The sequence below is a fragment of the Podarcis cretensis genome (assembly GCF_951804945.1).
Source record: "Podarcis cretensis genome assembly, chromosome: 7".
NCBI classification, from domain to species: domain Eukaryota; kingdom Metazoa; phylum Chordata; class Lepidosauria; order Squamata; family Lacertidae; genus Podarcis; species Podarcis cretensis.
In genome coordinates, this window is record NC_137176.1 from 71,188,570 (window position 1) to 71,215,791 (window position 27,222).

At 42.7% G+C, this 27,222-nt stretch overlaps 1 protein-coding gene and 1 long non-coding RNA gene across 2 annotated transcripts in view; one reads left to right on the top strand and one right to left on the bottom strand.

Moving 5' to 3' along the window:
• LOC307220795 overlaps positions 1-3,091 on the bottom strand; it is a 5,313-nt gene extending 2,222 nt beyond the window's left edge. The window contains exon 1 of the long non-coding RNA XR_013841105.1: positions 2,657-3,091. This is a non-coding gene — a long non-coding RNA (uncharacterized lncRNA). The remainder of the gene's footprint in view (positions 1-2,656) is intronic.
• Positions 3,092-13,881: 10,790 nt separating this feature from the next.
• Positions 13,882-27,222, top strand: BAALC (BAALC binder of MAP3K1 and KLF4). Its single transcript, XM_079984563.1, has 3 exons — positions 13,882-14,789; positions 23,987-24,159; positions 25,204-27,222. The coding sequence occupies exons 1-3, from the start codon at positions 14,612-14,614 to the stop codon at positions 25,309-25,311; spliced, it is 459 nt and encodes a 152-aa protein (XP_079840689.1). The 5' UTR covers positions 13,882-14,611; the 3' UTR covers positions 25,312-27,222.

Sequence of the window (27,222 nt, forward strand, 5' to 3'; positions counted from 1 at the left end):
AAATAAAAAATTTCCTTCCAGTAGCACCTTAAAGACCAACTAAGTCGGTTCTTGGTATGAGCTTTCGTGTGCATGCACACTTCAGATACCAATACTTAAAGGTATTAATTTACTCAAAACACAAAGCCTTTCTATCTGCTGCAATACATTCAAAAACATTTTGCATGTTACAGATATAAGAGGCTTCTGTAATGAAGATTGTGAACTTTTTTGTGTGTATTAACAGCGTTGTTAGACCTACACAGCATGTGAATTGATTGCATTGCTAAGATGTAGCACCCTGCTTGTGGTTAACGCTTAGCTGGAATGAAATATTCAACGCAGCAATAGAGAAATTAAAATAAGAATTTATTTGTCAGACAAATAAATATGAGGCACAGTGGTATATGGTTACCAAGCTCTGGCCTGGCCTCCTGCCATTCTGGCCAGAACTTATATTTCCTTAATCCAGCCCCCTTGCTCCTCCTGTGGCTGCCTCTGTCCAATCAGCCTGGTTGAAATTCCTATTGGCTGTTTGCTAGAACCAATCACAAAAGATACACCCATTTCCTCTTGTCCTTTTATGGGAAACAAAAAGCTATATATTCTTCTATCTATAAATGACAAATAAGTAGTAATATATCTTACATGTGTCTCAACAAGGAACCTTAATTACCAGCTCACCTCGCCCTATTGCCCTCCAAAACAGATGGTTAATCTTAAATTTTTATCTTAAACAGATGTCAAGGATCATCATTGAAAGATCTCCTTCCTTTGGAGGTCTCTAAACAAAAGCTTGACAAATGCTCTAATGATGTTTCCTGCTTGGCAAGGGGGGCTGGTGGCTGATGGCCCCTGTGATCTCTTCCAACTATATGAAATAAGAATCTAGCATAAGGATTTAACATTTCTTAGCTTCTAATTCCTTTGCATAATTACATTTAAGCCAATATATTTAATACATAACATAAATAACCTTTTAAAAGGAAAAGAAATCTTAAAAGGATCTCAGTTTAAGAAAGAAACAACTTTAGAAAAAGACTTCCCAAAATATTCTCTTCCTTTCTGCCAGCTAGATGCTTTTCCATTGCTCTTGACCTTTCAACCTTAGGAAAATATGGCTCAAGTTTAATGGGAGGCACATGGTTTTATTTTACTATTTACCCACTCTTAATTATGTTTTTCTCTTTTTTTTTATCTTCTGTAATATGTAGGGTCAGTGTAACCTTGGCTGTCAGCCTGTAATTCCCTTTGACTTTGAGAATTGTTTTCTGCTATAAATCAGGGGGCCCCCTTGTCTAGGAGGAAAAACATTGCCAAGGTTCTTAGGCAGCTGGTCTTCTGCCTGGCATGAACATTTGAAGATCTTTAAGCTCATTTTAAGATACAGGCCCTGATCAAAATATAAGCTTGATAAAAATGCAGGCTTATGATTAGATGCCTCAAAGAGACTCTTGAAAATGCTGAAAGCAACCTTTGAACTGGCACAGAATACATCCTTAGGAGTAAATTGTTGCAAAGAAAAAATAGATTTTGCTCATGCAAGCTGATAATGACCCAATTAAGCAAAGCTCTTGGAGGGATTGGGGTATGATAGACAAATCTCCCCCAGCGGAAGTGAAATACCGTATTTTCCCATGTATAACACAACTCCTATTTTTGGGGACTCAAATTTATGAAGATGGGGGAAGATGACCCCTGTGTATAAGATGACTCCCGTTTTTTAACATTATTTTAGAGTAAAATACCCACAGAAAAGTACGGTAATTCAAACAAGATGTAGAGTACAACCCCACCCCACCTCCAATACAAACCACACCTGGGGGGGGGGTTGGAAATGTGCAAAGACTATAAAAGTATCTTTCATTTCCCATTACATTTGGGCACCACAGACACTTAAGAGGTTTTCACTGCTTAAGCATCTCTCCTATTGGTTGAAATATGTTGATGGTTGTTAAACATGTTTCCTGCATTATTGTGCTTTTTCAGGCAGGTGACCTGACATTTCTTTGTTGCCAGCACAATGGTTCAGGAAGCATGCTTTTCTACCATCCATGTTGCTCAGCTTAAAATGTGTTGCAAAAAATGTCTATAAAAACTAAATCTGAAATACCACGTAGTAGTCTCTTTGCTATAACTTTATTTTTTGAGAGTCTACATTGGGCCTCAGGATTTGGGGATGTGCACTTCAAGGGACATGACTTTAAAATTGCCTATGGTCTTGGACCAGTTAATTCTTTTTCTGCTTCTTGTAGCAATAGCTGTGCTAGGTGGTGTATGATTTTTTTAATTGAAAAAAGATTGAACTTCTGGATTCTAGCCTTCCAGTAACTTATCTGCTAATCCTCTCTGCTTCTTTTGAATGCCTCCTCCTATTGTCACTTTCGGACTGTCCCACTCACTCTCCAGGTGAGCTGCCAAGATCTAAGAACATCGAATGTTCTTCACAGACATGGACCACCAGAATGAGGCTTGCAGACCACTGGTGGTTTATGGTCCACAGTTTGGGAACCCCTGGGTTGGACAACAAAAATTTGCTGGGGCAACTCCCATTGAAGACTGAGAAGTCTCATTAAAGCAGAGATCATCCTGCTGGCAGATACTTCCATCTGTTCCTATGTCTTGTAAGTGATTAAATAGACATATGGGTTTTATATATATATTGAAGTCTTCTCACTTAGAAGGAAGCAGGTTTGCTCCGGTGCTTCCTTTCCATTTTTTAACAAATCCCAATCTCTTCCACACCACATGCCTCTCAACAAACAACACCTATCACTTTCACAGAGGTTACTGTTTAGAATTTTTGCCTGTTGCTAAGCAACACTTTCTTCCACACAGACCGGTTTCCATGTGCTAATAGATGTGAATGCTCTCTTATCAAATAATGAAGTCTCCTCAGAGTCTGCAGTGCCCAACCTGGCTATACTGTTCTGAACTGAAGTAGCAGGCTTATTTTTTTTTATCAGCTGCAGGCAGTTTCTGCTTTTTGATACTTATTTTAAAAATTTATATGCCCACCTTCTTGCTAGTACCTCAAAGCCACTACTAACAGCAACGGTAAAACACACAAAATAGTAGAATAATAAAAAACCAAAAGCAGCAAATAAAATCAGCTGACACACCTTATTCCCAGTTTAAAGGTGGGGGGGGGGAAGCTAGATAATGTATGTGCCATTAATATGCCACCTTTCAAATTACAACAGTTCTATGGACCTCACTGCAATGGATGAATCATTCATTTTGGCCTGTGTAAAATGTGACTGATGTAACTTGGGACTGATGTAACCTGTGGCCCTTTAGATGATTATGCTACACATTACCAAGAAAAAATATATTAATTGCCTTCTAAACCATCAACTCAGAAGTGATTTACACATTAGGTAATTAAAGAGTTAAATACATAAAAACAACAAATGCATTTAAAACAAGACTAAAACCCTAACAAGTGGGTAATCGTGGTAGTGACCCATTTATCCAACTGGGAAAGCCCATCAGAGCAAAAATGTCTTCAACTTTCCAGAAAGTGGAGATAGCAGGCACCTATGGTATCTCAACAGAAATGCTGTTCCCCAGAACAGGAGGCAGCCATACTAAAAGCCCTGCTCTGCATTTCTGCAGAGCAGGCTTCTGAGATCTATGAAACCTGCAGGAGAAACTCCTACAGAACGCAGCAGTCTGCTGGGTGTGCAAGGGGTAAGGCGCCCAATCAGCTCAGTTCAGCCCAATATTGCTGAACTACAACCCCCATTATCTTCTTGGCTATTCTAGCTGAAGATGAGAGGAACTGGAGTCAAACAACATATGGAGGGCCACAGGTTCCTCACCTTGGATGTATAATACAGGATTGCCACGGGGGATGATATGGTTTAATTAAAGTGGTGATAAAAAAAATCCCATCTATTCAAATATTGCTACATGCTGCCATGGATAATTAAGCATTTTCCCTTTCTTCTAGTTACACTGGTTCTCTTCCTCTGAAAATTTCCAGTTAACACCCAAACAGATGCATAAAGCTGTTTCACTTAATTACTTTTCCGTACTGGAAAGGATGATAAAGGTACTTGTCAAGTATGCAGGATGTAGGAGAATAACGTTTGCTCTCCATAAGATAGTATACCACACTCACCACAGTAAAATCTCTGCATGCGTTCAGGTGAGAGAGTTTCCAGTTAATGTGCTTTACATTAGTTATGCTATACAAACTCAAGGCAGAAGGAAGCTCAGTTAAATTATTCTGCCCTCACAGCTTATAAAGCATTTTTGGGTTGGAGTCAAGCTTTTCTATTCACAAAGCATTCCCTGAACTGCAGAGCAAGGTTCAATTGTCCCTCTGTATCAGAGAAAACCTGCCTGCATTGGCATTGTTCCTGAAATTTTCCTGCCTCACCTAAAAATAAATTATATCACTGGCTTTACAAAGCTCTTCCTGCTTGTATCCCACACTTTGCTCAGCCTTTTAAATGCCTGCCTGGTACTTTGCCAAGCGCTGGCATATTCCTCCTCAAGAAAACTTACATTTAAACAACCTCTCAAAGCAGTTTGCAAAAAAAAAACCACACCACCCCCACACCAATAAAACAATAAAAAATATCAGTAAAAAATGTTAAACAGCTATGTGAAACACTACTTTTTTCTTAAATGAACAATAAGCTAAAAAATAAGGTTGAAACACATGTCAACATTCTATACATCTGGGAAGGCTTCTCTAAATCAAATAGGTTTTAGCCCGCATTGAAAAGGGTGCAGTGAAGGTGGCTGCCTAGTGTCAAAAGGCAGGGAGTTCCAAAGGGTAGGTGCTGCCACACTGAAAGACTGATTTCTTACAAATGCAGAACGAGTATTATGTGGCAACAGATCAAAGCAGAAAAATGGCCATATATGGGGTAAGGTAATCTCACAAATAAACTCTCTTTTGAACTATGACCTCTCCCTAAAGAGCAATAAAGGACTGTTCCTGATGCTTCCTCAGCTACTCTGGTAAAGCCTCAAAGTTGTTGTTTAGTCATTTGGCGTGTCTGACTCTTCGTGACCCCGTGGACCAGAACACGCCAGGCACTCCCATCTTCCACTGCCTCCCGCAGATTGGTCAAACTCATGTTGGTAGCATCGAGAACACTATCCAACCTTCTTGTCCTCTGTCGTCCCCTTCTCCTTGTGCCCTCCATCTTTCCCAACATCAGGGTCTTTTTCAGGGAGTCTTCTCTTCTCATGAGGTGGCCAAAGTATTGGAGCCTCAGCTTCACGATCTGTCCTTCCAGTGATCACTCAGGGCTGATTTCCTTAAGAATGGATGCATTTGATCTTCTTGCAGTCCATGGGACTCTCAAGAGTCTCCTCCAGCACCATAATTTAAAAGCATACGATTTGGAGGCTTTCCTCTCTTTTTGCTACCTGTGTTTACTGCTGCACCCTTTTCTTCTTCATCCCCTAGTTCCTCCTCTCTTGGCCAGGACTGCAAGATTCAAACCCACATTCCAGATGAATGGCTTGCGTTGCCTCTCGGTGAGGTTAAAAAGTCCACCCCATTTCTTCCACCCCTTGACATGCTGACAGTATTTTATTACAGGAAATAAAATTATAATCATTATCCCACACTGAATTAAGGAGTAATGCTATATCATGTTATGGGGAGAAGGAAAGAACGGATTACTGTGTCATGTTTTGATACGGATGCAAAAACCTACTCAGTGACGCTCTGATGAGTCAGTTCAGTGGGTGGGAGATGATTTTATGTAATAACAGTATCGTTCATTTTCTCTGCTCGCACTGTTACCCGGCAGCACACTTCCACTGCTCAGCAACCAGTGAGTCAGGGATGTGTACACAACCGAAATGGGTTATATCTCAAAACGTTGACATATGTAATCCAAATCTGCAGCTGGAGTAACCTTTGTATCTGAGGGTTTGGAACTTCTTTCTGAACAGCTGATCACACGAGAGAGATTTTCAAAAGGCAAACGAGAATATGTTTGTTCATGGTTCTCTTCCCATTTTTTTCTAAGAAGATCAAAACGCAAAAACAACATCAAGTGAGATTTTCAGCAGAACATTGCCTCATGGAGTTTGGTTCAGGATTCCGGACACCCCATTCTATTCCACCCCTTCACCATCAATTCCCCAGTCCTTCATTCCTGCCCCACCCTCTCCTAGCAATCAGTCAGCATTCCATAGTCACTGGACATGCTCAGTCCTGGGCTGTTCTCTGACGCCCTACTGTCCTCCTCAGTTCCCCCCACCCCCTGCAGTCCTGCAAACCTTGCAGTTCCTCTCTAAGCCATGGGTAGGCAAGCTAAGGCCTGGGGGCCGGATCTGGCCCAATTGCCTTTTAAATCCAGTCCGCGGACGGTCCAGGAATCAGTGTGTTTTTACATTAGTAGAATGTGTCCTTTTATTTAAAATGCATCTCTAGGTTATTTGTGGGGCCTGCCTGGTGTTTTTACATGAGTAGAATGTGTGCTTTTATTTAAAATACATCTCTGGATTATTTGTGGGGCGTAGGAATTTGTTATTTTCTTTTCTTTTCCAAAACATAGTCTGGCCCCCCACAAGGTCTGAGGGACAGTGGACCGGCCCCCAGCTGAAAAAGTTTGCTGACCCCTGCTCTAAGTCTTCTGATACCCTCTCTCTCTCCCCCCCCCCCACTCTCTCTCTCTGTTTGTGTGTGTAGCACCATTCTAGCTACATTGCCACTAAACTAAACATCAGCATTTGGGTCTCTGAGACAAAACCTTGTACTGTGCTGCAGAATGCTTCTTTTCAGAATTCTAGACATTTTGTTCCTCTTCCTCTCCACTTCTCTGTTTTCCCCTCACAACAGCCAGTCAGCACCTTGTGCTCACTAAACATACTCAATCATCACAGAATCAGATAATTGTTGGAAGGAACCCCAAAAATCATCTAGTCCAACCCCCTGCACTGCAGGAATCACTAAAAAATCACTGGTGGAGAACCATCCATCCTCTGTTTAAAAATCTCCAATAAAGGAGAGTCCATCAGCTTCTGAAACAGCCCATTCCACTCACAAGCTGCTCTCATTTGCTTGCTTGGGGAAGGGTTGGCTGGCGATGAAGTCAGAGCATTCCTGCCCAGTCCCAACTACATTAAAATATTTTTATATCTTCAATTGTGGCTAAGGGCACCTCTCACTGCGCACGTTTAGAAATAGCTCAGTGTGAGCTAGGGAATGACCTATCCAGCAAATGAGGCTGTGTATACATTAGTGGCTTAAAACACAGAAGGTCATTTTTACCCACGTTTTTATATTTTATATTGTATACACCAGAGAAGGGGGCAGAGATTTCTCCACTCAGTGCACACTACCTGGCTTGATTTCCTGCACCAAATTCCTATTCAGTGAAGCTGTCATCAGCCCATCTTCCTTTTATGTGTTTTCAGACAGATCATAAGGAAGGGTAAACAATTTTCATCTTCTTTCATTCTCCAACTTCTTCTCTCTGCCTTTCTAACCTTTACAGCTTCTATTAGTTTGACCCCCCCTCCCCAGAAACTACTACTACTACTACTACTACTACTAATAATAATAATAATAATAATTTATTTATATCCCGCCCTCCCCAGCCAAAGCCAGGCTCAGAGTGGCTAACAATAGTAAAAATAGCACAGTTTATGTAAAATCAGTGTCAATTAATTGAAATACATTCTAAAATCAGTTCAAAATCAAATTAATGGCAACCATTGGGCTAGAGTTCTGTGAAGATTACCAAAGGGTCAGACTGTGCCTTGGCCAAAGGCCTGGTGGAACAGCTTTGTCTTGCAGGTCCTGCGAAAAGATGTCAAGTCCCACAGGGCCTAGTCTCTTGTGACAGAGCATTCCACCAGATCGGGGCCACGGCCAAAAAAGCCCTGGCTCTGGTTGAGGCCAGCCTAACCTCCCTGTGGCCCAGGATCTCCAAGACATTTTTATTTGAAGACCATAAGGTCCTCCGTGTGGCATACTAGGAGAGGCGGTCCCGTAGGTACAAGGGTCCTAGGCTAGCTTCCCAGAACACGGCTACTCTTGACTCACTGCTACCTCCTTACCATTTCTTCATTTATTTTATCCTCCCTCTCCCTTCTAGGGCAAGCCTTCAATAATCTACCTTGTAACTCTCAATAAAGCTTATTTTTTTCCTGGAAAATTTTCCAGTGTAATCTCTGTTATTCCCTCCTGGTTACTTTGTGATGGGATTCTGTACCCAAACATAGTTCATAAATTTATGCTATGTTCCTGTATAGTTTGAGATATATTAGTTTCTGGAACAGCTCTACGCAGCAACAGCCTGTCCTCAAGCAAAATACATCCAAGGCTATCAGAGGGAAAATATTCTGCTGGTACTAGTAACTTGTATTCTAAAAGGGTTTAGTCCAAGAACATTGAAAAGAACTTTCAGACGTGTGCCCTGACCAAGCATGGTAATACACTGAAATCATTTTTTTACGTTTTAACTGATTGCTACACGATTAAGTAAGCCCCATCAGTTAATTGTTCAGGCTCTCAGTCTTATCCAGCAAGCTTGCCCTTCCCTCTCCAAATACATCAGGGCGCTGCAGTTTCACAGGCATACCTCAGCCTCCTTCTCTGCTGATTAAGTGTAGATATTATTTGGAGAGGTGCTTTAAATTGCTTGCAAAGGCCTCCACTAATTAACCAATTAAAGACTGAATCCCTAATAAACAGGCACCAGAGCACCAATTGTTACGCACATATTATACAATGCAAATGAATTTTAGTGAACTGAAGGGCTCTCATGTAAAGGCCATTCTTCTTGAACCAGTTATCTAGGTCTTCTATTTTAGAGCTGTATTCCTCATATTTAAAGACTGTGCTTACACAATCAAGATACTGGACACCTATAGTGGACCTACACTGGGGGGGGGGGGTCCCTGAAGTTTGAACTGTTATATGAACTGTTCACAACCAGCAACGAGGTCTGGGAAACCACTGTTATCTTCTTCAACTGGGCTGTTCCACAACAGATCACCACAAATTGTGTTTTTGGGTATCTGCTTAAGTACTTTTTGTCATAATTCAGGGCCGGTCAGAGGTATGTGCCTATCTCTCCAGGCACCGGCTGAATTCCTTTGACCTCCCTCCGGCGACTCCCGAAGGAAAAACACACGAGGTCCGTTCCGGCGATTTTCCTCAGGCTGTGAGAAAAACACACCAAACTGCTTCTCCTCCTCCCTGCTCTCCAGCATATCCCCAGGGAGGGGAATCAGACACAGACAGAAATGTATCTACATGTTTTATTCCTGTCTTCAGCAGTCATATAGAGAAAACATGTCTGCTCTCATCAACAAACAGAGAGAAACTCCAAACTCCACCCATGTACATCCTGTACAGGTCATATGACACACACACTGAGCTAACATCCGGTGCTCAGTACAGAATGGACTGCCCCTTTGTTTCCATGGCAACAGTCACACACATCCTGTTTGGCTTTGCAGCCACAAGCAGCAGACTTGGCTGCTATAGCCTTTGCTTGCTGCTGCATTGCTGCTTTAGAATAACATACTCCCCCTAAAGTATCAATGCGTGCTGCGAGCAAAGCGTCATCCAGAGAAGAAAACAAACAGTTGTTATATGTATAACACTCCCCTGTTGTTTCAGTTCCACCCTTGGAACTACCCGCCACTGGTTTTACCAATGTACCTCTCTGGTTGTGTGACTTCCAAGGAATGAGTGCTTCTGCATTACCTTGGTTAGCAACTCTCTGTTGTGCCTTTGTCTCTGACTCAGACACAGCTTCAATTTGACCTTGGTCATTTACAACAGCAACACATGCAATAGCTTGGTTGGCAAACTCTTTTGAATACCTCGTGGGTGGTACACCCTTCGTTGCTCTCTCAGACCTACGTAAGAGGTGCTGCTCTCCCTTGCTTTCTGGTTCAGCCTCTGAACTCTCTGGAGAACCAGTACTAAGCTTAATCAGTGGTTCATCCTCCTCTTCTGAGGGTCTAGTCATTGTGTGAGATGTCCTCTCAATGACTGTGACAACTGAGCTGTCTGAGCTATCGCTGTCATCATCAGTACTACTGAACTCAATAAGATCAAACTCATCATCATCATCATCAGAATCATCATCATCACCTGTGGGAAATGTGTGAACAATCACTCTCTCCTGTTCAGGAGCACTCTCTAGAAATTTTGTGAGAATCACCTTACCAGATTCAGACAAAATTACTCTGTAGAGACCCTTTTCATAACCCACAAAAATGCCTCTGGCATTCTTTACTCCACCTGGAGCTTCTGTCCTCACATGAGACCCAAAAACCTTGAAATGGGCAACAGAAGGTTTTCTGTGGAACAGTTTCTCAAAAGGAGAACTTCCCAACTCTTTTGAAACCTTTCTTAACCACGTGTAACAATATGACATTAGCGACTCAGCCCAGTACTCATGTGGCAGATGTGAACTAAGCAATTGCGCATGCATTCCCTTTTGCAATTCTTTGTTCACCCTAACACAAACACATCTGTTCCAAGCTTCTTCGGAAGCTGCAATTTTGTGTCTAATCCCTTTCTTCTTCAGGAACCTCTGGAAATCCTGTAAGAGAAAAATTGGCTTCTCATCTGTGCAAAGACAATCTATGTCAGCATCATGCATATTTTTAACCTTGTCACAAAACTCTTTAAACCTTTCTAAGGCTTCTTTCGGTCTCTCCAAAAGATAAATCCAGACAAAACCTGTAAAAGAATCAACACATATTAGGTAATACTTTGCATTGCCTCTAGATGGTGCTAAAGGACCAATCACATCAGCATACACCCGCTGAAACGCCTTGTCGACCCTCGAGGTGACCTGCTTGGTGTTCTTCTTGGCTACACCTGCAAAAGAAATCATGTTAGTATCACAAGAATTACATTCCATGTAATCACTTTGATCAAAAGTCAACAAATACAGTCCATCTTTCTCTTCGGCAGAAAGATACAACTCTCCATCTTTGTAGATCTCGCAGTGTTGATCATCATAGGACAGTTTTAGTCCCTTCTTGGCAATCTGCGAAACGCTGAGCAGATTGTACTTCAACTCTGGAACCAAATAAACATTATTTATAGTCAAGTTCAGACTTTTAAGATACACAATCCCAATTCCGGTGGCTTCCAGCTCTTGACCGTTGGCTTGTTGTACAACGAAGCTTTGCTTCTTAAACGACGAAAACAAATCCCTGCGATGGGTCATGTGAACCGTCGCTCCCGTGTCTAAAATGAAGGAATTCCCCACTTGTGGTGTGGCTTTTAGGGACATCAAAGCCTTTGCAGGCTTCGCCTGTGACTTGGCATGACTTCTGCCTGACGCCTCAGACTTCGTGGAGCTTCCCTTGGCTCCTTTGTTCTGACGTGGCTTCCTGCAGTACCGCTGAGGATGCCCAGTCTGTGCACAATTGAAGCATCGGACAACGTTCAAAGCTACAGCATTTTCTCCAGTAGCTACAGCAGTGGGGGTGTCTGAACTCCGTTCTTCCCTCCCCCTGTCCTTGACTTCCAGGGCGGCAAGTCTGTCATGTTCGTTCAGGACCACGGCAAAGACTCTGTCCGAAGTCAAGTCTTGCGCTGGGAGAGACCCCAGCTGACTGGCAACCGTTTTGTAAGTCCGATTCAGGCTGTTGATCACCATGAAGCAAAACACTTCCTCCTGCAGACGGAAATTGCGTTCCACCATCTGCTGACGCAGAAATTTCATTTCCGTCAGGTGCGCTTGAACATCTCCATCAGGCGCAAGCCTCAGGTTAGTCAGCTTTTCAAAATACAGCAACGCTGAAGAACCTGCATCTCTCTGATGTGTCCTTCTCAGTGTGTCCCAAACATCTTTCGCGTGCTCTAAATCTTGTATATGAACAAGCTGAGAGTCTGACACGCACAGAATTATAGCAGTTCTGGCCTTCACATCCTGTGACTCCCAAGCACGCGTTGGTGCTGCAGGGATGGGGTTCTCAATCACCCCAAACAGTCTCTGATTCTGCAGCAAGGCCTTCATCTTAATAGACCAAGATGCATAATTGTCACTGGTCAAGAGGGGTGGAGAAGGCAGACTTCCCTTCTTGACATCCATTTTGAGTCCTTGCATTGACTCTCAAACACAAGCCTCTAAAATCCAATAGCTGGCTTGTTTACACTCTGTGCACCTGGCAGCTCTAACACTGGCTGCTTGGAAAGTCCCTTTCCAACAGTTCCTTTGCAAGGGCCTAGACTAAACATGAGCTGTTTGTGCCTCTTTGGGCATAGCCTGACTTCCAGCCCTTATCTGCGTTGCTAAGCAACCACATTCCTTTCCTTGGACAGGAAAAACCACAGGAATGTTTGGAATGCAGACTCTTCTCTCTCGGAGCTGTTTTTCCCAAACGTTGCTCCCATGAAGCAGAGAATGAATCAATCTGCATTCACACTCTTAAGCCCGAAAATCTCATACCTGGGCTCCGTAGCTTGGCTTTCAGCTTCTTCTGGTCAGCTTCTGGCTGCAGAGAATCAGCCTCCATCTCAGGCTTGCATGGAGAGGGATGAATACAGTCTCCTTGATGCAGACTCCCATGGATCGTAGCAACCGTCAGCTGCTACCAATGTCATAATTCAGGGCCGGTCAGAGGTATGTGCCTATCTCTCCAGGCACCGGCTGAATTCCTTTGACCTCCCTCCGGCGACTCCCGAAGGAAAAACACACGAGGTCCGTTCCGGCGATTTTCCTCCGGCTGTGAGAAAAACACACCAAACTGCTTCTCCTCCTCCCTGCTCTCCAGCATATCCCCAGGGAGGGGAATCAGACACAGACAGAAATGTATCTACATGTTTTATTCCTGTCTTCAGCAGTCATATAGAGAAAACATGTCTGCTCTCATCAACAAACAGAGAGAAACTCCAAACTCCACCCATGTACATCCTGTACAGGTCATATGACACACACACTGAGCTAACATCCGGTGCTCAGTACAGAATGGACTGCCCCTTTGTTTCCATGGCAACAGTCACACACATCCTGTTTGGCTTTGCAGCCACAAGCAGCAGACTTGGCTGCTATAGCCTTTGCTTGCTGCTGCATTGCTGCTTTAGAATAACACTTTTGTGAACTCATCGTTATTCCTAGGGTCTAGATCTCTGTTAAAAATTGGGGGAAATACATCAGCCACAACAGAGCAGTCAGTTTACCGCAACAATACCACCTTTACATCTGTGCTACTGACTCTCAGTTTTTTAAAGCAATGTGGATGAAAGTCTCTGGGAACAGGGGCTCTGAAGATTGTATCATTCATTTCATAGTAGATCCACCTCTGTCTGTGCTTCACAACTGCATATGGCTGTCCACAAATAGAACAATTTTGGAAGGAAGTTTTTAATGAGCTATCTCAGATTACAGCTCAGTCAATCCCAATAACTCCAGCATTAGCCTTACTTAATTTATATACTTCATATATGAACCAATTAAGAAGTAAGGAATTAATAACACAGCAGCTAGAACGGTAATAGAACTTGGAAAACTTTGCAACTAATGAATATTGATCACTGGAATAATAGTCTGGTAAACTGCCATAATGGAAAACCTGTGGCAAAAAATTGAAGGTGGCAAGGAAGAGAGAAAACAAGATAATTGTTGCACTGTAGGGTGTGATTTTACTAAATATACAAATGAAACAACACATGGACGAGAAATACCTACAACATATATTGCAATATGGCGCAAATAAGCCGACACTACAGTATTCATTAGGTTCACTCCTAGTGGTTAGTATTTTACCCCCTAGTGACCCATTTTTTTGTTAGTCGTGTTATTTTATGATTTATGTGTGTGCAGTTTTTTAACAAAAACTAATCATCATCATCATCATCATCATCGTCGTCATAATAATAACAACTGCTTATGGCCATCTAAAGCATTCGCCACCATCCAGCGCTCAATGAATTCCAGTCCCTTTAGGGTTTGAATTCACTGCAGAGAGGGTTGGCAATTAGCCAAAATCTTGTGTACTTACAGAATCGTTCCTTTTACATTGCAATGGATTAGCACTAACTAATGTATTTAATTAACCAATTCAGTATTAATTAGACAAGGAGACTTCCCTGGGTCTGGGAGGAGAATGTGTTCCAGCCTTAGCACCAAACTGTTCAGTATCATGCCTCTACTTTCAACCGACGTGCCGAAGAGATGTCTTGTTAGAGGAAAAAGAGGAAAAACAGCCAGTCCCGCTTCTGTATTAATATTAAAGGCAGTATCAGTTCAGGCTCTTTGCACAGCCTTCAGCCCACAGCCTGGCGAGGAGGATTCTAAATTCCCAGGAAATTTGAGGAGAAGAAAGGGATGGGAACAGAGAAGGGGGAAGAAGAAGAAGAAAAACCCTGAAGGGAAAGGAAAGAAGAGGACACGTAATTCTTATGGAAGAAGGCAACAGGAGGAGAAGAGGCAAGGGAACGTGAGGAAGGAGAGAGCAGAAGCTCCGGCCAGGACTGACAGGGGGCCGCCCTGAGGAGGCGGGCGAAACGGAGGAGGCGGGAAGCGATGGCGCCGCCTCCCGCCGCTCTCCCGCGCCTGGCCGGAGGCTGGGCGAGGAAGGTGGGAGGGCGATGCTGCTCTGGCCGGGCCGCTGACCGCGGTGCTGGCGCGGAGGGGGACGGAGGAGGAGGAGGAGGAGGAGGAGGCCCCGCAGGATGGGCTGCGGCGGGAGCCGAGCCGATGCCATCGAGCCGCGCTACTACGAGAGCTGGACGAGGGAGACCGAGTCCACCTGGCTGACCAACACAGACGCCGAGCCCCAGCAGCCGCTTCCCGCCGCCGCCGCCGCCGGCCCGGAGGGCGGCCACGCCGAGCCTGGCCCGAGGGAACCCGGTGAGTAGAGCTTGGGGCTGTGGTGGCGGGAAACGCGAGCCAGGCGGCCCGGGCCCTTCCCGCCTCCTCGCTCTCTCCTCCGCCTCGCTTCCTTCTGGGCTCTTCTCCACAGGCAAAGGTTTGGCCCGAGGAAGCCGAGAGGTGGGCCAGCGAACAGGTGGCGAACACCTCACCTCCCTGTTGGGACATATTTCAGAGAAGTGGCTTTGCATTTCAAGTTCTGTCGTCTGAGCTGCGCTCATGGATTTATTCCTGCAGCCCTTGCTCCTCGTTCTGTGCGGTGGCTTGCAATGCAACCCTATTAGGTCCTGCATATTCAGAAGAGAAGTGAAGACGCAGTCACGGGTGGGGTTCTTTTTGGACCATTACTGATCTTGCGACTTTTTATTTTTAAGCAGGGAGAAGGGTTAAAACTTTCCCTCCCTGCAATGTAAAGAGAATGCATGGCAATATGCAGCTCTGCTTAACTTACATCTTCATGTAACTTAACCTTATGCCAGTATCGTGATGCGTTTTTTGTTTTGTTTTGTTTTGTTTTGTTTTTTTGGTCCAAGACCTTGTCCGTATTATATAGGATGCTGCTGGTGTGACATTACAGAAAGATCAGGGAGGGACCTTTTGTTGCTGTTATAAGGAAAGGCTCTTCAACAGTCAGCAAAAGGGAGTTGCTGCTGAAAAGAAACCTGGTACCAGTGCGCAAGGAAGATGGATTGTAGCCTCAGTTCTATAGATCCTGTGCTTTACCAGTTTGTGCCATGTAGGATTGTGAGGCTTGTTGTGAACAGGGCTTCACATATTTGGATGATTAGGCTGTCAGAGCAACTTGTCTGATCTGTGAACATGCAGATTTAGGGTTGTGCTTTAGTCAAGCTAGCAGTTCGTAGTGTTGAAATCATGACTGAATGTTATATATTTCAATTACATGTTGCACATTTTCAGTTGCAAACATCACATCTTTGGTCTCTGTCCATTTAAGATGGATGCTGCTGTGCTTGTGCTTACAAGATACAAGACAGTCCTAATGCTTAGCCAGCAGCACCATATCAACTTAGCAACGTAGAAGAACATGAAATACTGTAATTAAAACACACTCGCCACAATGCAGACGGTAGGACTTCTGCACCAGTTATGGCATTGTGCCAAGTCAACTCTCCTAGCAGCTGCTTACTAAAAGCATCAGCAGGAACGCCTTAGCATCTCTGCAGGGTAGGTAGAACTCTTCTTGACCATAACCAGTAAGAGCCTCACAAGTGGGGAATAGAAGATTTGCTCTGTTTTCAGAACTAATGCTGCAGATAAGAGGTTTGCAGTATTAAGAGTTCAAATGTTGTTCATTGAAAACAGCACCACTCGTTTCCTGTCCGCTAACACCAGGCAACATTTTAAATACGATTCAAAAGAGATAGATGGCTGTCTGAATCATGAAAACATTTGGGTATTTAAGGGGACTGGCTTGCCCCTCCCTTTTGTCCCATGTTTTGAAAGCACGGATCTGAGAGGCTTGCCACTTGTTCCGAAAGCATGAGTCCGAGCAGCTATGCTTTTCTCCCCCTGGAAAACACACTCAGTAGCTCTAAATTGGAACAAACGGTAATCCATGGAAAACGTGATTGCTATTTGTTCCAATCCAGTGCTAAATTATGGGCTTCTCGGGGGGTGGGGGGAGCAGCTGGTGAAACAGAAGTGTGGATGAACCCTAAGATGTCTTCTTTTTTACATTGGCTTTGGAAAATTGCCACTGAGATGCTGCTGTGAGATGGTTTGCTGTAGTTTTAAAGAATGTTTTGTTTTATTGCACTGATATATTACTTTATGAAGTTGTTACCCAGGCTAATATATTTGATTAAGGGTGGGACTTTTTTTTAAATAATAAATATATGATTAAAAAGAGAGCAAGAGTAAGGTTGGCAGAGTTGCATTAGAGACTGGGATGTGTGCATTAAAGCCCTGTTGAATTCCTCATCATTTCATTACATAGTATTTAGTGAAATGGGCTAGGTATCCAGGGGATATTTCTGTTATTTATTAATTAACATAGATTTTGCTATGTATGCTATAATATTTGTCTTTGGAAGTATGTCTTGTTGGTTTCAGAGCAACCCAGCACCAAGCTCTCTGCTCATCATAGGGATGTATACATGTGTTTTAAAGTAGTTGATTTTTCCCACCCCAGTGAAATCACTGTGGATGTGTACATGATAGCTGGTCAGCCATATGACCAGTTTAGAGGTGTGTGCCTGTAATAGATTATGTGGATTTTTAATCACAATCCATCATGAACATCCTGGTGGAATTGCTTACCATGCAGATTTAAAACAGGGGGGAAAGCCCTCAAAGGAGTTTTGTGAATTGACTCTTTGAAATAACGTGCACTTATGGTCACATTCTGCTTAATTTTGGCATGGTGGCGGAGGGGGAGGGTAATACCCAAATGCTATTGCATTCCTCCATAAACTGAGGAAATATCATTTGCTGTTGCTAACTAGGACTAAGCTACAGTTACCTAGGACATCAGTCTTTGGATCTTCCGATGGGTTTACTTTTATTTTTTGAAATGCAGGTGTAGGGAACAGTCAGTTTGCTTATAGCAGCAGAGCTTCCCCTTATGCCATTTCTTTAACTGAAATCATAGTGCTGCTGCAAGCAAATCCAGCCCCCACCTACATTTCAGTTATGTGTAACATGTAGTTTGACATTAGCAGAATTCTTCTTTAACCTACCCTCAGAATGAATCCATGGGTTATAACCAATGCTAGTCCTACTCAGAGCAGCCCACTGAAATTAATGAACCTCAGTTAGTCATATCTATAATCTCCTCTGGGTCTACTCTGAGTAGGACTAGCACTGAGCAGGACTAGCATTGATTACAACCTCAAAATTTGTTTTCTCAATTTTGCCTTCTGATTTTTGTAGCCTGTGTATGAACCACCTATACATTTTTAATATATTTGAGTTTGGTTGTATTTGTTATTGTATTTGAGTAAGCAATGGTTAAGATTTAGCAGAAGTTAACTGCTTGCAAGTCTTATTGTGTAAAGTAGGAGACAGTTTAACCATTCAGCTGAAATCAAAGGGACATAAACATTTATTTTTCTTATACATTTATATACTGCTTAATTACTTGTATTTCTAAGCAGCGTACATAAAAAAACAATCCACACAAAATGTGACCAAAAAAAATATATTACTGGTATAAAGCCAAACACCTAAATTTGGCTGGATCTTATCCAATATTATAATTCTCCACTCATTTTTTTTCTTCTATTCGTTTTTTCCTCCTCATATCCCCTTTTTATCTTAATTTTCAAACTGCAGCAGAGGGTGATTTTTTCTACAGTAAACTGAAAAGAGCAATAATGGCTATAAACAGAAGTTTGAAATACAGAAACTGTAAGACCTTTCCATTAAGATCATAACAGAATTTAATGTACTCAGTAGTAAGCAACACACTTAAACCCGCCGTGGAACTTTTTACCTGTACCAAACAATTGGTGAAGAAGAAATATCCAAAAACCGGTGTAGCGATATGTAGTGGTATGAAAAGGCAAAGCCTTTAAAAGACCAACAACGGTGCTATACTTTTGTGAATGGTCTCAAAAAAAGGGAGGGGAGGACAATTTAGCAGTAGTTCAAGTTGCTCCTGAAAGCTTCGATTGAAAGAGAAAATGTAGCATGAAATCCTCCTTCCACAGACTATTAAAACTAGAAAAATTATGTATTGCTGTTTTAAAAGCAGTCTTGTCACTCTGCTTCATTAGCTTCATCTAGAAAAGCAATCAAAGCAAAACTATTGAACTGAAAGGTTTTGCATTATCAGAAGTATTATTGACAGTTGGATTAGTTTTTCCATAGGCCAGAGATCTGCAATCTCTATAATCACAACCCTTTTAGAGGGAGTTGCTTAGTTGTATAGGATCCATTGCCTTCCCGCCCCCCGAAAACACTCTTAAGGGTATATTTTTCTGTGTTGAAACAACATTTTGTTATGTATTATAGCTCCTCCCGTTGCTCAGTCCCTGCTTCTGCCAACCTAGCAGTTCAAAAGCATGTCAAAGTGCAAGTAGATAAATAGCGGGTGGCGCTGTGGGTAAAAGCCTCAGCGCCTAGGGCTTGCCGATCGAAAGGTCGGCGGTTCGAATCCCCGCAGCGGGGTGCGCTCCCGCTGCTCGGTCCCAGCGCCTGCCAACCTAGCAGTTCGAAAGCACCCCCGGGTGCAAGTAGATAAATAGGGACCACTTACCAGCGGGAAGGTAAACGGCGTTTCCGTGTGCGGCTCTGGCTCGCCAGAGCAGCAATGTCACGCTGGCCACGTGACCCGGAAGTGTCTCCGGACAGCGCTGGCCCCCGGCCTCTTGAGTGAGATGGGCGCACAACCCCAGAGTCTGTCAAGACTGGCCCGTACGGGCAGGGGTACCTTTACCTTTACCTTTACCTGGCAGGAAGGTAAATGGTGTTTCCGTGTACTGCTCTGGTTTGCCAGAAGCGGCTTAGTCATGCTAGCCACATGACCTGGAAGCTGTCTGCGGACAAATGCTGGCTCCCTCGGCCAGTAAAGTGAGATGAGCGCCGCAACCCCAGAGTTGTCCGCGACTGGACCTAACGGTCAGGGGTCTCTTTACCTTTAGTACTTCTAATGCTGTTCCAAGTGCTATGTGGGGAAATATGGTTTTAAAGAGTCACAGATGCATTTTGCATTATGCCCCTTATATTGTAAATAGGCAATGACATTTATGCATGCTCCATTTTGGGAAATATTTACTTGCTGATCTTCTGGTTTTAAGTGACGTACGTGTGTGTGTGTGTGTGTGTGTGTGTGTGTGTCTTTCAAGGCTGTACAGTTTGCTTGCTTTGCTACCACAGTACTAGAGTGTTTATCCAGAAGTTTGTCATGCTGTTACTTAAACTTAGGCAGATGTACTACCCCAATCACCTGTCTCTATTACCTGTTAAGGAATGTCTACGAGATTATTTATTTCATTTATATTCCATCTTTTTCTCCAAGGAGCTCAAGACTGCATACAACATGTTTCTCCCTCTCCTCATTTAATCCCCAAAACAACTCTGCAAAGTAGGTTAGGCTGAGTGGCACTGACTGACCCAAGGTCACCTAGTGAGCTTCATGACCGAGTAGAGATTTGAACCCTGGTCTCCTAGGTCATAGTCTGATACTCTAATCACTACACCACACTTGCTCCGATTCTTGCTAGTCGAAGCACTTGCCGTTTGAAAAACTAATATATATCCACCTACATACATAAGGAATCTAACCCACCACCACCATTGTTTTACTTGACTGCTGTTTTGCCAAAATCCTATAACTGGGTGTCAGCTTCATATTACTATATATTTGGAGATGAATGTAGATAACGCCCCCAGTGTAGTACTGTACTTGCAAGTAAACATATCTCTTACATGTACCTTAAGTTAATAAGATGTGCATGGATTCATCATGCATGTTAAAGAACCCATTACATTGGATTTGCATTGTGTCCACCACTTGTCCATCGCCATGTATCTTCTTCTTTGAATTTGTTAGTTGCTTTATCTTGCCAAGGCCAACCCAAAGCAACATACAACCAACCAGATAAAACAACTCCCCGCCCCACATAGATACATGCATGGAGAGCCACCACAGAGCATGACTTTGGGTTTTGTGTGTTCCTAGCCTTTTATCCCACTTCTAGCACCAGCTCAAGTGCTATGAGAGGATGCTGAAGATTCTCCTTCCCCACCTTTCCCTGTTTCCTATGAGTAGTCATATATGAGCTCTATCTCTTGTGAAAAACATTTTCTCATATTATGTAACATTCAGGTAGATTTGTAGGGTTGGGGCAGAACATAGTCTTCTTGTGAAGCTGATATGCAAGTCTCTGTGACTCAGTCTGTTATGGGCTACAGAAGCCAGAGTTGTTAGCTTAACATCTGCCCAAAACTGACAGCATCCCACCATTACTAGGTCATATCATTTGACACTTGTCTTAATACTAATTCACTTGGCCTAGCTCTCTAGACCACATGTGCAAGGACTATCTGCACTGGAGCATTCTGTGTTCTTGCTTTTGACTAGATAACACCCTAAATGAAACTGCTAGAATTTTTTCCTTCTTCCCTGCATTGCAGGTAGGCAGGGGACAACCATGGACTGAGCATGGACAGAATATCTAGATTGATGGCAGTCTGTATTTTTGCACAACTTCTTTCTCCAAATCTATGATTTGGAGCTACCAAATATGTGTTTGATGCTTACTGAGAGTAATATATAATATAGTTTATGTGGATGCCACAAGCATGTTACTCTTTTCTACAGTAGTCCCCAAGTGACGCCACTAGTACCGAGCAACTCTACGCCCACAACTTTTATACCTAGACTCAAAATATAAGGGAACCCCCTTCCCTTCAAACACACACACACATTTCTTCCATCACCAGCTCCCTCATGAAAGCTTTGAGGGCAGGAAGGTGAGTCCTGGCAAATGGAAGGAGCCATCCTTTAATGACAAACCCAATCTCTCTCTCCCATGAAACTGGCATAAGGTGATATATAAAACAAATTAAAAATAACATAAGCATGCACTATGCATCCCAGCTATGCATTTTGCCTTACATCTCCATGTTGCCACACAGCCTACCCATCACAGCTTTATTTTAGCATGGCAACAGTGGTGTAGCACAGACTAGTCTATATGTCAAGCTCATGCAGGCGAATGGCTGACCCCATGCAGCATTATTCACTTGAATGCCATTCTAAGCAGCTTCCGTGCAACTCACTTGTGTGAAGCCTCAAAACTCCTGCACAGATGAACAAAAAGTATGAAAGGAGCGTGCTGTTACTTCAAGACTATTTGTTCTTGAACAGATAAATATGAATGCATACATAATTTTTACATGCTTTTTTTGGTACTTTCCTCCTTTTTTGTTCTTTCCCCTGCAGTTTCTTGGAGTGCATGCTTCCATAAAGCTTGAATATTGCTTCATTCATATGATTTGACGCTTAAAGAATACTTCATTAGCCCTCTAGATGCTCCTGTGTGGGAGGAGCATCCTGTGATCTTGCGTTGACTTTTAGCACCAGAAATGGGACTGAACCAATTGTTTTCCTTTCCCTGCATTGCAGATATACAGAGGACAAGCAAGGATCTGCTTTGATAAAGAGTCTTTCGTCATAAACATTTTTTAGGAGGTCTCCAAAAAGGATCACAGACTTTCCATGCAGTCTTCTTGCTCTAGTTATTTGCATGTAGGTGGTGATGTGCACCCTTACAAATGCTATTTAGTTGGTAATATAGCACTTGCAAGAATAGTGATGTTGAAATTAACTTGAGACAGCCCTTTAATATTCCGTTTTATGGAGGACTTGGGTATGTCTGTGCTGTGCACGCCCCCCACTTACTCCCACTGACAACTACTGACAAATTTGATATGTTCCGTCAGGGTATCAATGCTTAAAGGGATACATGTAAAATATTTAGGCTGCATGTCGAATCTAACTGGAGTTCGCTCTGGATGCAGTATGTGTACAAAATAGAAATATTGATGCAATGCCTGGTCTCATGTGAGTTAAGACTTCATTGATTATGAAACACAGTATCACTTCCAAATACCAAGCAGTGTTCCTTACCATTCCCGAGTTTACAGCATAGACTTAAGCAGCACTCTGCTTTGGGCAGAAAACCGAAAAATTTTCTTGTTTCAGAGGGAGTCGCATAAAGAGGTTGGCTGAATATATTGAGCCAATTGTGCCGTTATCTCCTGTCTGCTTTTGCAGCTGCTCTCAGTCACCTGACACAAAGTAACAATGCCTTCAATTTTTCGTGAAGCATATATGTAACCAAGAATCGTGCAAACAAAAACCACCCCCAGTGATTATACGTATTTCCTTTTATCGACAGCTTTTGCTTCAAGCCCCGCATACAGAACCAAACAAAGCTATGATTAACTGATAAGAGCATGTGAAAGGTTCATTATGTGGCAGATAGACACATATAACTGAAGCAGCTGGCCCCAAAGTTCACATATATTTCATATCAGTGGTAGCATTGGTAATCATAAGGCTTGGTACTTGGCCAGAAAACCTTGAGACATGTGCAAAATGTTCTATAGGTGGTATTGATTGATTGATTGATTGAATTTACACTCTTCTGCCTTTCCTCCCCAAGGAGCTCAGGGAAGCAAACTGGCCATCAGCCTCTTGCTGATGCAGGACATATGCTGCCACAGCATCCCTGATACAGAATCATAGAGCTGGAAGACACATCAAATATTGGCTTGATCAGGAGTGGAAAACCTTCTTGGCCCAGATGGCCAGATCTTTCTCTCTCCCAAACCCTGTGGGCCAACTTGGGTGAGACATGAGCAAGGCCACTGACCTGTCAATCTGACATCACAATTACTTTAGATGAGAGGTGGGCAGTTGACCCATAGGGGTGAGGGGAGGAGTCTGATTTGCCAGTGCATTCCCCATAGGACTTCAAAGGCACCATGGTGCCCACAAAGGCCATGTTGGCAACCCCTTCTTTACCCAAACCATCAAGACTTACCACAGAAACTTTCAGATGGCTCTGCTTGCTTTCTTTGACAGGTTGCACACAGTCATGTTGTTTCACTGAGAAATGCTATATTATGATTGAAGGGCCCTGGTATATTTTATCTTTTGGAGAGAAAAAAACAGCTGGGTGAAGAGCTAGAGCAAACAGATGGGGAGGAAAACCGGCCTTTCCCCCCTGCCAATTCCCCAGTGCCCACAGCTGTTTCACCTGATAAAAAAGCAGGGGGAGGAAATTATGGAACTGCACATAATTTCTGCCCTCAGGATGGCGAGAACGATTTTATAGCAAAAGTTCACAGAAATAGAAGAGAGGCAGTATGGGATGTTCTGAGCCATACAACGTATTTTTCCACACCAGTATGGTTGCACAAAAGCAGGAAGTCAAACAGGACATAAACTATTAGCCATGGTATTCAACAGATTACTATTTATATTTAAAAAGGAATAGAGCAGGAGAAGGAAAAAATCAGTGTTCTATTTTTGTTTTCAAAGACATGTCTGCTTTGCTTATGTCTCTCTGAATAATAATTCAGGACCTCGTGCTCCTAACTTCTTATCAGTTTCTAATTTGTTGGAGGGGGATAGGAATGTGCAAATGTAAAACACCAGTAAATGTTTTGACTTAACAAAATGCGATTTTGTGTGTTCTTAGGAATTCTGGAGGATAGCAAATCAACTCAGACTTGTACTGGAAAGTCCTCAGCTGCAAGTGGAATAGGTAGTACTGAAAAGAGAGCTCACTGTGGTACACAATGTACAAAACTGACAGTTCATCCCACTGGAACTTCAGCACACAAACAACAAAATGGCTTTAGAACCACAGAGGTAGGTGCAGAACTACATTTCGAGTGACTCCCTGTACACACTGGTATCCTCTTGAAGCTGGGCTAATCCTGTTTCTCCTCAGCTAAAGGCCTGTCACAGGGCTATTAAGCCTGTGTCCTTTATACCGAAGTCGTACCTTCTAAACTAGTGTTTCTTTTTTAAAGTCACAATGAATACATTTCTCATATTGCAAGGCTCATGACAAAGCAGTAACTAATGGGAATAATGGCATGTGCTGAACCTGTTTTAATTAAGGACATAAAGAAGAATCAACTGAATATATTAATACTGCTTTACTGTTATTTTGAAGACTAGTCATGAGCTGCTTAAGTAAATGTTACAAGTAGTGCAACATATCTCCTATTGCCCACTGGATGTTCCTGTCGCATCTCTGAGCCTGCCAAGCACCCATAAAATCCAGCGGAGTGTCTGTGAAGAAAAACTGGTGATTAATCCAATTGAACGTAGTCTAGATCTCATGTTAGGACCTACTTTGTGGTAGCAAAGTATTGGAGGATGATACAGTCTCAAGATTAGCCCAGGAGCTGGAAGTTTCCCACCCCGCTTTACATTTATACTTCCTTTGAACTTCACTAGTCATTTTTTGTCCATTTGGGGACAATGTAATGTTCATGTAGGTCTTTATTATCCTGAACACAACTTGGTGTCATCTACAAACTAGTCCATGTTCCTCCTCATCCCTGACTTCAGATCCTTTATAAACAAGTTAAATAACACCAGTTAAACAGAGATCACTTGTGAGTGGTAGGGAGGACGTTCTTTGTGATAACTTTCCAATTACTTTACTTCCTATTTGCTGAGTAAAAATGCCACTGTATCAACAATTTGACTGGCGATTACTACAAGATTACTACAAGATCAGGATAGAGATATTGCTAAGTTTTGCTTGTTGTTTTGATTGGAATATTTTGATAATTTTTATTTTACTCTTGTCTTTTCTCCTTATTTAGGAAGTTTACTTCTATGAAACATCTTCTAAGCATCTTGCATTAAACTAATTTACTGTACACTCTTTTTAAACAGGCTAAATGGGACAACAAGAAAAACGTCACAAAAGAAGTCGCAATTAACGCCACCAAAACAATAAGACAAATTAGTAACAGAAGAATTACAAAGAACTGTGTCAATTAAAAGAGCCAAAGGAGAAGATGACTGAATTCTGCAATATTTTGCTGCACTTTAACTGATAACTTAATGTGAAGATCTCAAGATGTTTTATTTTTCATGCTGAATGTAGTGGACATCTGCTGCTGAGTGCCTTTGGAAAAACCGCTATCCTTGCTCTAAACTGCTGCCAGCATTGGACGCTTTTTGTTTCTATATTGCCATACTGGTGAGGCTGGGCCAGCAATTAGAACATAATGTGTTTGGATTTTATACATTGCCATTTAAGTAATTAATATCACATAAAAATGTATACCAAAATATTTCAGGAACACTCAATCCCTCACAAATTGCACCTGACACATCTGTTTTTAGGTACATGTGTGAGTGTCTGGAGGCGGTTGGAGGGTGGATGGCGGCTAACAGATTGAGGTTGAATCCTGACAAGACAGAAGTACTGTTTTTGGAGGACAGGAGGCGGGTAGGTGTGGAGGACTCCCTGGTCCTGAATGGGGTAACTGTGCCCCTGAAGGACCAGGTGTGCAGCCTGGTAGTTATTCTGGACTCACAGCTGTCCATTGGAGGCGCAGGTCAATTCTGTGTCTAGGGCAGCTGTTTATCAGCTCCATCTGGTACACAGGCTGAGACCCTACCTGCCCGCGGACTGTCTTGCCAGAGTGGTGCATGCTCTAGTTATCTCTTGCTTGGACTACTGCAATGTGCTCTATGTGGGGCTACCTTTGAAGGTGACCCGGAAACTACAACTAATCCAGAATGCGGCAGGTTGACTGGTGACTGGGAGCGGCTGCCGAGACCACAAAACACTGGTCTTGAAAGACCTACACTGGCTCCCAGTACGTTTCCGAGCACAATTCAAAGTGTTGGTGCTGACCTTTAAAGCCCTAAATGGCCTTGGCCCAGTACACCTGAAGGAGTGTCTCCACCCCCATTGTTCTGACCGGACACTGAGGTCCAGTGCCGAGGGCCTTCTGGTGGTTCTCTCGCTGTGAGAAGCCAAGTTACAGGGGAACCAGGCAGAGGGCCTTCTTGGTAGTGGCACCCGCCCTGTGGACCGCCTCCCACCAGATGTCAAAGAGAAAAACAACTACCAGACTTTTAGAAGACATCTGAAGGCAGCCCTGTTTAGGGAAACTTTTAATGTTTAATAGACTATTGTATTTTAATATTCTGTTGGAAGCTGCCCAGAGTGGCTAGGGAAACACAGCCAGATGGGCGGGGTATTATTATTATTATTATTATTATTATTATTATTATATGAAAGTTGAGCTTTCATGCAGCCTTTCTGTGGTTGGCACTTCAGTTCAGTTTGCACATCAAATGATTTCCATCCTGATCCTAAAGATGTTCACTACAATGGCTGTGTACAGATTTGCAGGTTCTGTTGTTTATCTCAGTGGCATGCTGGGTGAGCCGTATAATAATGGTCTGATTTGCTATACCATATGAGACTTACGATGTAACTGATGGCCAAGGTTTGTGATGGCATAGATAGGTTTAATGTAGCTGAAATACATGTAAGAACTGTGGTACTCTAACTTTGCCTGCTTCTGTGTCATATAGCAGCTTTGCACTGTGTGGCAACGATATGCCTGCAAATTGGGATCTCCCACAACTCACTGAAAAAAGGCAATTGATCTTGTGTCTCCTTTATCACTTATATTTTCAAAAGGAATTTGTGTATACATTTGCTACTGAAGTCTCTAAATTTTAAACAAACAGATTTGTTTTGAAGGAGAGCAAAATTATTCAAATAGTAATCTGAAGGACACAACTTCATTTTTAAAAAAGTTTTTCTGGCCTATAAATTAATAAAATTTATATGAAAAGTTAGTGTTTGGTGTCAAATCTATAGAAAAGGCACTTCAATCACAGATGAACAGGCCACTGAGACAAATAAAAAAATGTAACTAATAAAAA

Bases quoted from the DNA above. Each gene is read 5' to 3' on its own strand.
- BAALC (XM_079984563.1), top strand. From the start codon at position 14,612: ATGGGCTGCGGCGGGAGCCGAGCCGATGCCATCGAGCCGCGCTACTAC. The intron at 14,790-23,986 runs GTGAGTAGAGCT...GTGTGTTCTTAG, and splicing joins GCCTGGCCCGAGGGAACCCG to GAATTCTGGAGGATAGCAAA. The intron at 24,160-25,203 runs GTAGGTGCAGAA...CTTTTTAAACAG, and splicing joins ATGGCTTTAGAACCACAGAG to GCTAAATGGGACAACAAGAA.